The sequence below is a fragment of the Petaurus breviceps genome, unplaced genomic scaffold, assembly GCF_028583685.1.
Source record: "Petaurus breviceps papuanus isolate PSGF00001 unplaced genomic scaffold, PetGlider_PUasm1.0 208, whole genome shotgun sequence".
In the NCBI taxonomy this organism is placed as follows: domain Eukaryota; kingdom Metazoa; phylum Chordata; class Mammalia; order Diprotodontia; family Petauridae; genus Petaurus; species Petaurus breviceps.
This window is the reverse complement of record NW_027185852.1, coordinates 16168534-16180692: the sequence shown is the minus strand read 5'-3', so window position 1 is coordinate 16180692 and position 12159 is coordinate 16168534. Positions and strand designations below refer to the sequence as shown.

The 12159-nt window shown below is 41.4% G+C and overlaps 1 protein-coding gene across 8 annotated transcripts in view; it reads left to right on the top strand.

Annotated features, from left to right (window-relative positions):
• LOC138165296 (FGGY carbohydrate kinase domain-containing protein-like) overlaps nucleotides 1-11206 on the top strand; it is a 545803-nt gene extending 534597 nt beyond the window's left edge. For all 8 annotated transcript variants that reach the window (XM_069093464.1, XM_069093465.1, XM_069093467.1 and 5 more), the window contains 2 exons: nucleotides 3401-3462; nucleotides 11007-11206. In XM_069093464.1, the coding sequence (XP_068949565.1) occupies nucleotides 3401-3462; nucleotides 11007-11091 (147 nt within the window). In that variant the 3' untranslated portion in view covers nucleotides 11092-11206. The remainder of the gene's footprint in view (nucleotides 1-3400; nucleotides 3463-11006) is intronic.
• The last annotated feature ends 953 nt before the right edge of the window (nucleotides 11207-12159 follow it).

Here is a 12159-nt window from a genome sequence, read left to right as displayed (position 1 = left end):
TCCTTCCTTCCTTCCTTCCTTCCTTCCTTCCTTCCTTCCTTCCTCTCACTTCTTAAAGAGGCCTCTTCACTAAATAGGTGTTACCTCACTCTAAGAGAGTCTGTGAAAAGGCCTTAGCCTAAAAGGACCAGCGTCTCCCACTGCATTCTGGGTCACCTCCAGTCATCCTGATGAATATCTGGTCACTGGCCCCAGATGGCTCTGGAGGAGACAGTCAGGCCAGTGCCCTTACAGAGCCCTCCCTCACTCAAGTCAAAGACAGCAGCAAGTCATGTCATCATTTCCCTGATGCCGTGGTCCTCTTTGAGAACCAAGGACAAACCCAACAAATGGACTGCTTTGCCATTTCCTTCTCCGGCTCATTTTACAGATGAGGAAACAGAGGCCAATAGGGTGAAGTGACTTACCCAGGGTCACACAGTGAGCAAGTTTCTGAAGCCGGATTTGAACTCAGGTCTTCCTGACTCCAGACCTAGCACTCTGACCACTGAACCACCTAGCTGCCCTATTCAGTAAAGTAATAGGATTCAAAATAAATACACAAACATTGTCAGGATTTAATTTCCAAATAGTATAGAATTATAAAGAATCTAAAGTGGTTTTCTGATTAAATAATTATATGAAGTTTGCTAGTACAAGGATATCATTTAAATGAGTGTCTCTGGGGCTCTTTGCGAATCTTCTAGACTGATCCCCAAACCCTCCACAATAGGCTTTTCTTCCCAGTGTTTCTTGCCACTGCAGTGAGCAATGTTGTAAGATGTTACAAAATCGTTTCTGGAACTGTGTACTCTCTCCATGTCTCTCCTTTTGACTTTCTTGTGTTTCACAATACCTTGTGATCTAGTCTAAAGTGCCTTTGATTTCACTTCTATCCTCTACACATTAAATGCGTGTGTGTGTGTATGTGTGTGTGTGTGTGTGTGTGTGTGTGTGTGTGTGTGTGTGTGTGGTTATACACAGAGCAGCTGGGTGGCACAGTGCATAGAACTCCAGGCCTGGAGTCAAGAAAACTCATCTTCCTGAGTTCAAATTTGGCCTCAGATCCTTACTGACTGTGTGACCCTGGGCAAGTCACTTCACCATGTTTGCCTCAGTTTCTCCATCTATAAAATGAATTAGAGAAGGAAATAGCAAAACCACTTCAGTATCTCTGCCAATAAAATCCCAAATGGGGTCACAGAGAGTCAGACACTATTGAAAAACAATAACAAAATTATATTATACATACATGCATACACACACTATATCACTTGTGACCAAAGATCTTTGGCTAACAAAAGGTAAATTCTCAGGGCAGCTAGGTGGTGCAGTGAATAAAGCAACGGCCCTGGAGTCAAGAGGACCTGAGTTCAAATCCGATCTCAGAAGATTTACACAAAAACTTGCTGTGTGACCTTGGGCAAGTCACTTAACTCCAATTGCCCTCCAAAAAGCAAAAAAAAAAAAAAAAGGTAAATTCTGTTGATCCAACCAGTTTAACCAGTTGCTTATAACAATAGAAATGCTTGGGACAAACTTAAAATATTAACATAAAGATTGTTTCTTCTATTTAAAATAATAGATAATCAAGAGAAAATGATAGAGAAATCTCATGTATAATAACAATAAAATAAATACTTGGATATCAAGCCACTGGAACACTATGAAGACATATAAATGCAATTGTAAAATGTTCTTTACATATTAAAGACAGATAGGGATATTTACTGCTCATCAGACCATTCAAAAAACATGGATTCAATGCCTATCTGGCATATGGCATTAGCAGTCTGGAAAACAATATGGCCAATGACTACTAATATAATAAAAATGACAATGCTACCTAAATTAATTTGCATATTTATTGCTATATTGATTGAACTTCCCGGAAAGACTTCACAAAACTAGACAAAATTAGAACAGAATGTATTTGGAAAGGGGGAAAAACGGTCTAGGATCTAGAAATTGGGGAGGGGGGTAGGAACAATGTGGGGATTTTCAGAACTCAGATTATATTATAAAACAATAAAGACCAAATCTATTTGGGATACTTTAAAAATAGAAAAATAGATCAGTATAACATAGTAGATAATAAAAAATTGGAAACAATTGCATTCAGTAACCCAGTGTTCGGTGGAGCTTGGTACATGAAGTACTTATGGAAGAACACTTTAATTTGACAAGATCTTTTCAGCAATCTGGAAAGCAGTTTGGCCAAACCAAAAAAAGAGAGGGAGAGAGAGAGAGAGAAAGACAGAGAGAGAGACAGAGACAGAGAGAGTCATTTGTGACTTAGCCCACATAATTAATACATCCTAAGTGAGTACTTACATATAAAAGGTCATGTCATTTTTGAAATTTGAGAAAAATAGATGGAGATATTGTTCCCAACTGGCTTGGAAGATCATTTTTAACCAAACGAGGGACAGAGACAAAAAATAATAGATTTAAAAGAAAATAAAATATTATGCAAAATTAAAAAGCTTTTTTTTTACTAATAAAAGCAAAGCATCTAGGCCAAGCGGAGAAGGGTAACTGGGTAAGAAATCTTCACATCCAATATTTCTAATCTGAGTCTCATAGATAAGCTTATAGGAAATTAAACCAAATATCCAAGGCCACAAGCTATTCCACAATAGAAAAACATCTTAGAACACAGGTTCTTAAACTTTTTGGTCTCCAGATCCCTTTACAATATTATATACAAATGCATATATACATATTAGCATATTAGAAATTAAAGTGTTTGCCTGTTATGAAAATAGTTTTGACTTTGTGAACCTCCTGAAAGGATCTTGGTGACCCCAGGCATCACCGAACCATACGTTGAGAACTGCTGGTCTAGGATATGAACAAAAAGGTCTCATATTAAGAATTACAACCTATCAGCAACCATATGAAACACTGCTCCAAATCACTAATGAAAAACAAAATAGAAATTAAGCCACTTGGAAGGCTTCACCTCACAATCCGTCACATAAACACTTGTGAAGCCCTTACAGTATCAGGCCCTGCGATCAGATCACACATGGTAAATCGGCAAAAACTACAGGATACAGGAATATTTCGTGCCGGGGTGGGGAACACTGCGTGTGGTTTCAGAGACGGTTCATATGTCGGCTGGTTTTGCTGAACTTTGTTTTTCTTGTCTAACCTTTGTTACAGGGGAGGGAAGAGAGAAGAGGGTTTCTGTTTTCACTTTTTCTTTCAGACATGAATGAAATTTAAAGGAAAACAACTTTTTTAAAAAATTGTATGATTGAAAAATAGAGGTCGAAAACACAACAGACCAACTGACTTGAAAAAAATTAAACCCGAACTCGTCCAAGTCAGAATGTTCTTATTTGCAAAATATCTTCCTCTGGTTATGATGGTTTGGAACAAAAGCCCACTTTGTTCTGTGTTTATTGTTTAACAGGAGGCAATGGCAAGAATGGGAAAAGTTGGGAAAGTTGTGTTCCCCAGACCTGAGGAGAAGAGGTAAACAACCATTTTTATGTGTGTCTTGTGCTTAGGAATCGATATCCCTTCCAGAGCAGTCGTACTGACCATTCAGAAAACATGGATTCGATGTCTGTCTTGCACATGGTATTAGTAATGTGGAAAGCAATTTGGCCAAACCCTTGGGCATCCTGCCCTTGGGGAGCTTTATAGCATAGCAGAGGGGGAGAAATACAACATGGACATACGCCTCTAGTGCCAGATAAGGGCATACTGGAACAAAAGAGAGGAGGCAATATATTCCTTTGGAAAAATTTGAAGTAAGTAGTTCCAGCTGTGGGGATTGGGGAGGATTTGTAAAGACTCTGGGACAGGGGTGGGGAACATGAAAGGAGCCCCGTTTTGAGAGGCGAAGCTGAGTAGAGACATCGAGAGATCATTCAGGACATGGGAGAAATTGTTGGTCTAAATGCTGACTTCCATGGAAAGAACCCTGAATTTGTATTTAGAGATTCAAATGATCATAGATCTAGAGCTGGTAGAGATATTAGAGGTCTTCTAGTCTAAACCCCTCTTTTGAAAAAATGAGGAAACTGAGGCCCAAGGTACATTAAGCAATTGGCCCATAGTCACTGAGGTTGTGAGTTCTGAGGTGGGATTTGAACTGGAGTCTTCCACTGTTGTTTTGCTGCTTTAATAGTGTTGGAAATAATAATAATAATATAGTTTGAATTTACACAGCCCTTCAAGGCTTAAAGGTACTTTACACACCCATCACCTCATTAGATGCTTACACACCCCCATGAGGAAGATGCTATTTTACCCCTTTTTTATAGCTAAGGAAAGGGAGGCTTGACATGTTGAGTCAGCAAATCAACTCATAACGTAGGATTTAAGATAGCGTCTTCCTGACTCCACATGCAGGGCTCTGTCTACTATACTAACTGGTCTTGTATGATCTTTACCTCCTGGGGCCTCAGGCTCCTTCTTGTATAAAACAAGGAGGTAGGGCTGTTGGTTTTTTCTTGTTCTGGTTGATTCATTTTCAGTCCTGTTGGACTCTCCATGATATCATTTGGAGTTTTTTTGGGGCAAAGATCCTAGAACGGTTTGCCATTTCCTTCTCCAGTTCATTTTACATATGAGGAAACTGAGGCAAATGGGGTTAAGTGACTTGCCCAGGGTCACACAGATACTAACTATCTTAGGCCAGATTTGAACTCAAGAAGATGAATGGGCCTGGCCCTCTATGCATTATGGTGCAATGTAGCTGTTCTTAGATGACCATTAAGGTCCCTCTCTATAAATCAGTGATCCTATGATTAACATTATCTGTAGATTTCTGGTGTCTGATCAGTGAGAACTCTCTGATGAGGGACCAAAGGAAAGAGTGAACACTCATCTTTGTTTTTATCTGGGTGGTAACCAGAACTCTCCTATGAGTTGGCTGATTAACTTTACTTTGAAGCTGTAAGCCAAGGATGTGTGTTAAGTCTGTGGTTATAGGAAAGTGTTTTAGATTTGGAATTAAAAACATGTTCAAAGTGAGCTTGGCACAGAAAGAGAAAACAGTCAATGTTGTAGTGACATCTGAGAAGTAATCAAGCATCCCCCAAGCCTGGAGTCAGAAGGACTGTTTAAGGTCTGCAGTCGCTTTCCTATATGAAGCATGACTCCCCTCAATACAAATACAGACTGAAGGTCACTGATGCCTGAGTAGATCTGATCATGGGGAACTCAGTACTTTCCAAGGTTTGTATCAAGTTGTGGAAGCATTGCCCCATGTTCTCCCTCAAGAGCATTGATTGCCAGGCCCACAGAGTACTAGATTTAGAAAAGGAAACCTAAGTTCCAATGCCAGCTCTGATTCCTGCCATCTGGAGCTTTATAGGCAAGTCTTTTAACCTCCTAGGGCTTCCTTTCTTCATCTGTAAAATGAGGAAAAGCAGCAGCTGCAATGACCATTTACCAGGAAAGGTAAGGAAAATGCTTTGCAAGGCTTAATGCCCCAAAGCGATGGGGAATTTCCTATAATGGTGTGTGTCTACATACAGATATAAAAAGGAATATTAGAGGCTATTATATGTCATATTTACTACTCTCAATATGCACACATATTATATATGCACACACATATGTATTTATGTATGTATGCATACGTGCAGCTAGATGGTGGGGTAGATAGGCACCAGACCAGAGGTCAGGAAGATTTGAGTTTAAATACAACTTTGGATACTTACTAGCTGTGTGACCCTGGGTAAATCATTTAATTGCTGTCTGCCTCAGTTTTCCCTTCAATAAAAGTGGGGAAAATAAGTGCATCTGCCTCCCAGGGTTGTTGTGAGGATCAATTGAGATCCTATTTATAAAATACTTTGCAAATCTTAAAACACCAGAGAAATACTGACTCTTCCTCTCCTCCTTGTTGAGCTCTAACCCACAATTAGAAAATGCTTTCAGGTGTGCAATGCACTCTCCTAAAGCAGACCTAGGAGACTGTTGGCCTGAAGTCAGAGAGAATGATCCTGGGAGCCGCAGACCCCCAGCCCGGCTCATTGTGTGCACAGGCAGGCTAGACCAGGCTGAGGATAACAGACAGAGTTAGGGGGGTGTCTGCCCCAAAGATATGAAGAATGGATGAATGAGAACAGTTTGTTCCACTGGCCATGAAGGCAGCTGAAGCAGGCACTGCAGAGCTTAGAGCTTGGTCAGACATGGAAGACACCAAGGCCATCCAGCACATCCTGGCCATCTCCACTCATGCTGACTTTCTTCCGGCCTGGACTTTGCTGGCACTAGCTGGAAGAGAAAGTGAGACTGATGACTTTGTCCAGCCCAGCCTCACTTAAATTCAATTCACACCCAAGTCCCGGCTTCATCCTTGAATTGATCCTCTTGGAAAACAAAGGAGAGAGGACAGCTGGGCCAGGTGGAGATGAACCCCATCCATTTGCAGATGAGGAAACAGAAGTTCAGGCAGGGGAAAGGCTTTCTTCTTAGGAGGGGTAGGATTCCCACCCAGACGTTCTCAAGCTGCTGCACGTGACTGCCCTCCACACACCCGAGGTCCAGACATCCTGGTTTTATTACTGTGCTTTGCACCGTGACATTCCCCCTGCTGTCCTGCATCTTTGCACGTCATCCCTGGTGCGTAGAATGTTCTCCCTCCTCATCTCAACCTGCTGGTAAGGTTTCTTTCAAGACACAGTTCAAAGGCCACACATTCTGTGTGAGGCTTTTCCTGATCCCGCTCCCCACCTATTGCTTCCTTCTTTCAAAAAATTACTTTATATTTAGTATAGATAGCTATACATACATATACATACACTAAATATGGAGATATAATATGCATAATTTGTTATATAATATATGTATATATATATATATATACACACACAAATATATGAAGGAATGTATTATATATGTATACATGTGTAGAGAGAGAGAGAGACAGAGAGAGAGAGAAAAGAGAGAGACAGTGACAGAGAGAACACTCCTAGACTCTCTCTATATAGAGATTTATGATACACCAATATCTATCTCTCTACATATGTACACACATACACGTTGTCTCCACCAATAGAAAATAACTCCTTGAGGGCAGGGCTTCCCTCACTGGTGCTTTGTATCCCCAGAGCCTAACATGGTACCAAATGCAAAGCTGTGGATTGATAAGAGCTTGTTAGTTGATTGATTCTAGCCCACAGGTGAATGGGGTCTCACCAATCCCCACCTGAGAGCTTCTCCTCTTCTTCTGGTGGCTTCTCAAAGAAGCCAAGAAACTTAGCAAAAGGAACTCCAAAGAGCCCTGGTTCTGTATGCCTGAATAACAACATCATCCCTGGCACTTGTTTCCTGTGTGACCTTGGGCCAGTCCCATCACCTCCCTTGGTCACAGATTCTTCCTCCATAAAATGAGGGGCTTGGATGGAATGACTTCTGAGGCTCATTCCAGCTCTAGGTCTGTGATTCCATGACTTTGAGCTTTTGTTTATTTAATATCTAGTATACATGGAAATGACTGCACTTATCTGAACATCAGACCATTGAATATTTAGCCAATCTATCAAGATGCATTTCTTCAGCATCTACCGTGTTCCAGGCACTGTGTTCTGTGCTGGAGATAGAGATCTTCGATTCCGTGTTATCTAATGCCCCCTTCATCTGTTCTTTTCCATAATTCTGTAAATATCATTAAAAAGTCCTGAAATTGTACAAGAAGTGTCAGGGCGCCATCTTCAGGCACATTGCAAGCCTTGCAAAGAAAGGAAAATGAGCACTTGTGAATCATGAAAAGGTCTCTGTGGAGATTATCATCCTCTGCAAAGGGCGCAGAAATCATCTCAGAGGGGACTGATTGGGAGCTAGAAGGGGCTTCAGGGGCGATTGAGGTCAAAGCTCTCAGGCTACAGCTAGAACTCAGGGAGAGGAGTGTTGCCCAATGTGACCCAGCATTGGAACCCCAGACTTAGGCCCCAAGTGTCTGCTCTGATACACACATAGGCCATGTTGAGTTTGGGGAAAAGCTTAGAATAGGTGGGTTTTATTTTCATATTTAAAATGTCAGTAGATATCTGTCTTCTCGGCGGTGAGAAGCCTGTGGATCAGATATCTTCTTTAATACTCAAAAAGCTTTCATCAGTACATTGTAAGGGTAAGGGAAACATAATTAATGGCAGCGTGCTATAATGGGTAGAACATTGGACTTGGAATCCTGGAAGGTTCAAATCCTACAGCTGGGTGGCCCTAAGGAGGTCACTTAATCTCTCTGTGCCTTATCTGTGAAATCAGGGAGCTGGCCTCAATGACTTCTATGATCCTTTCCAGCTTATGAACTGATATGAAAGGGCTTTGAGACTGTTGAAAAGTTGGTGGCAGATACATCTCAGCTAGACTGGTAGTTCATTTAAAGTTGTGTGCAGTTCCACCAAATATCCGAGTATCAGATGCCAGATTGATGCAGTCAGAATGCTTGTCATCTTCTCAGAGGCCCCCAAGAGAACTGAAGCCCTGTTGGCTTTTGTTCTGGAAGTGGCATCTCTCATCTAAAGCCTCGCTCTCCTGACTCCCAATCCAGCACTTTGACATCTCTCCATTGGATAGATTTCAAACCATTTGTTTATGTTCTCTCTACACTTGGCCTTTCTGGCCTTGAGGATCCTTTTGCCATATGGGTCTAATTAGTTTGTGATCATAGACAGAAATATACTCCATGTTGGATGTGTCCTTAGCCACCATGGCTTCCAAATTCCCCTGACTGTTATCAAGCCCAGAACCTGGCACCATTTCCCTGATTATGTGACCTGAATTCAGTGCTGCTTGCCATTCAATCTACTCCATTCTTATAAGCTAGGTTCTTTGGCTGGATACCTATTTAATCATTTCAGTTACTCATGTTCTTATGTTATTTCAGAAAAAAAAATATATTGTATTAAGATTTTTCTTTTTATCAGATAGTTATCACCTTTTCTCAAATTTTTTTTTATTTTATATTTGTAGGAATTTTAAGTCTGAGTCTAGGAATACAAATTATACGGTATTGACATCTTTTAAAAATACTTCAATCTTAAAATGTACATTAAAGTGTTATCAGTATAGGGATAGGGACTGTACTGATGATTTCATTAGTACAGGAAACTACCAAATGAGAAAATTCCCTCTACTAATACAGGTCAGCAGAATTTGACAAGTTAGAATCTTAGAGTATTACCTGGAGATTTGAGAAGGTCAGTGACTTACCTAGGAACACACAGTGTGTCAGGAGAGGCTTTAAAGCCAGCTAGCTTTCTACCTGTGACTGTCCTTGGAATAATGACAACAGGTAAATAAAATGACAAACCAATAGAGTTTTTTTTTGCATTTTGAAATGTTGTGCTATTACATATTATATTAGGAGAGGCCCCCAGGCCTGAGAGATCCCTGGGCTTCTTCCAAGGCTCAGTGAAAGTGCTGCCTTCCTTTGAGATGACCTCCAATTTACCCTGTAGATATCTTGCTTGCATGGAGCTGTTTGCATATAGTCTTCCCCCTTGGGAGGGGGGCATCCATTGTCTTTCTTTGCATCCTTAGCGCTTATCAAAGTGCCCAGCACATAGTAAGAGCTATGTAAATCCTTGTTGAATGACTGCCGTGGTTAGTGGATAGAGAGCCCGTTTTGGAGTCAGGAAGACTTGTTATACACTTAGCATTTGCCCGGCACCGTGCTAAGCCCTGAGGCTACACAGAAAGGCAAAAGACAGTCCATTTTAACAAGGGGCTCACAGTCTAATGGGGGAAGACAACATGCAAACAACTCTGGACAAACAAGAATGTGCAGAGAAATTGGGGTGGGAGGTCAACAAAAAGAAGGCACTAGAATTAGGGGGAATCAAGAAATCTTCTTGTAGACGGTCTTCACTTCCTGGTGCTGACTTTGCCCAGTGAGATGAGTCTCTGGATTCTCAAACACAAACTCAGTCTCTGGCAGTCTCTATCAAACTGGAAAGGCCTGGTGACTGTCTGGTGTCCATAACCCAGCCCTACCTAAGAACGAGTTATGACTCCATAAGCATCGTGTGAAAGAAATTTTTGACCATAACAAATGTCAAACACCATCTACTAAGGCTTAGAAAGTTGCAGTCTGTGTCAATGGAGGGACCACCCCACTGCTGAACTCATAGATCCTTGAAGTATTAACTTACTCACGTCTCCTAGCTGTCCTTACCACTTTCTGCTGGACTAACTGCTGTTGGTCAATGTCCCTCCTAAAACATGGTGGTCAGGACTAGAAACATTTTAACCTCTCATGTTATAAAGACAAAAAGTATACTATGATACCAAGGAAAGGAGACACCATGGGCAAGAGGAAAGTCAGAGAACCTGGTGTGAAACCCTGGTTCTGCTACTTGCACCTCGGGTGACCTAGGACAAGTCAACTCCCATCTGTGGGCCTCAGTTTCTGTATCTGTAAAATGGATGGAACTGGACTAGAATCTTGAAGGTTTCTTCCAACTCTAAATCTATTATTGAATAATCTCAAATAAAGGCAACAAAAATATGAGAACTATAAATCACAGCTCAGGTGGGAGATGGCTCCTTCAGTATGGGACTCTTTATTAATTCAGTCCTCCAAGAGCACAGCCCCTAGCCCAAAGTAAGCACTTAATAAATGTTTTGTCTGTCTACATATTGAGGACCCATCATGTGACAGCAGAGGCACTGTGCTCAACCCAGACCTCCCTACCCTTCTCTCCCACTTATGATAGTTTGGATAGAGTAGGACTGCATGTGGAGTAGGGAAGACCTGAGTTTGAATTAACTCTCAATTACTAGATGGGTAACTCTGCGTGCATTTCTTAACCTCTGTCTGCCTCAGTTTTGTTCATCTGTAAAATGGGGATAATCACGCACCTACTTCCCAGGGTTCTTATGAGGCTCAAAGAAGATATCATATGAAAAGCACTTTGCAAACATTTAGGGAGATGCTATGTATTTCTTTTAAAAGGAACCAAAGAGATTTTATGTTTTCCTGAGTATAAGCAGCATGTGAAATGTTTTATTTGGGCCCATCTGATTTATCAATTTCACTTTTTTTTCCAATACAGATTTTATGACAAAAAGTACAAAGTCTTCTTGAAGCTTGTCGAGCACCAGAGAGAATACGCAGCCATCATGAGTGAGGACATCTGAGCTGGGCCCAGCCTGGCCTCCGCCCTGGGCCCTGGTCATTGCTGCCACTTGTGTAACTTGTAATGGGGTAAGGCCATGCAGTGTCATCTTGAATAAAGAAGCCTGAGATGTGAAAGGTGGAAACAGAGTCTTCCATTGAAAAGTCCTTGTCAGTTCTGCTCTCGTTGGGTACGGGTTAAACAAGGTGGCCACTGAGGCTCCTCCCACCACTGCAGATGTCTGATGTGGTCATGGGTGAGCGTTTTAGACAAAGCATGTCACCAGTGTCCCAAGGCCCAGAAGGCTCAGGAATGAAAAGCCATCCATACAGATACATTAAGCAGCTGGGCACAAAGGGCCGGTTTGTTTTTTTAATACCTAATGACCGTTTCACTGTTTGTCATAAGCTTTAGAGAGATGAGCGAGACATGTTGTCATGATGCCATTTAGAACCTAAAGTATGCTGCATACACACCTTTCCTATTTCAGTAGGAGTAGGTTCCCAAGCATGTATGCATGTGAGAGACAGAGAGAGCACGTGTGCACTTGCCTCCTCTAGTCTGGACCTCCTGACTGGTTTCCTTCTGCACAACCTCTTCCCTCTCTAACCCACCTAACATGAAGCTGCTGGACAGATATTCCTAAAGCAAAGATCTGACTTATTGCATCCTGCTTTAGAAGCATGATGTAAGATGAAATACAAGCCCCTCAGTTTGTCCTTCACCATCTGACTAAAGCCTATCTTTCTATGTGGTTTAATTGATGTCCTCTCTTGCCCACCTACATTCTAGTCAGTGGTTGGTTTATTCCCCATTCACAATATTATTCCATCTGCCATCTCCTGCCTTTGAGTAGGCTTCCTTCCATACCTGGATTTCTGGCCCTCTTCATCTGTGCTTCTGGAATTATTATTACCATTGTAATTATTTTCTTTTACAAGAGATGCTTTATTTTGGTTTTATTATTTCATCATCTATCTTAATGGCTGGCGCATAGTAGCTATATAACAAATACTTGTTCATTTGAATTGTTGAAGAGGAGAGAGATGGGACAGATGATAGCAGTTAGGACAGCAGCACTTTCAGATCG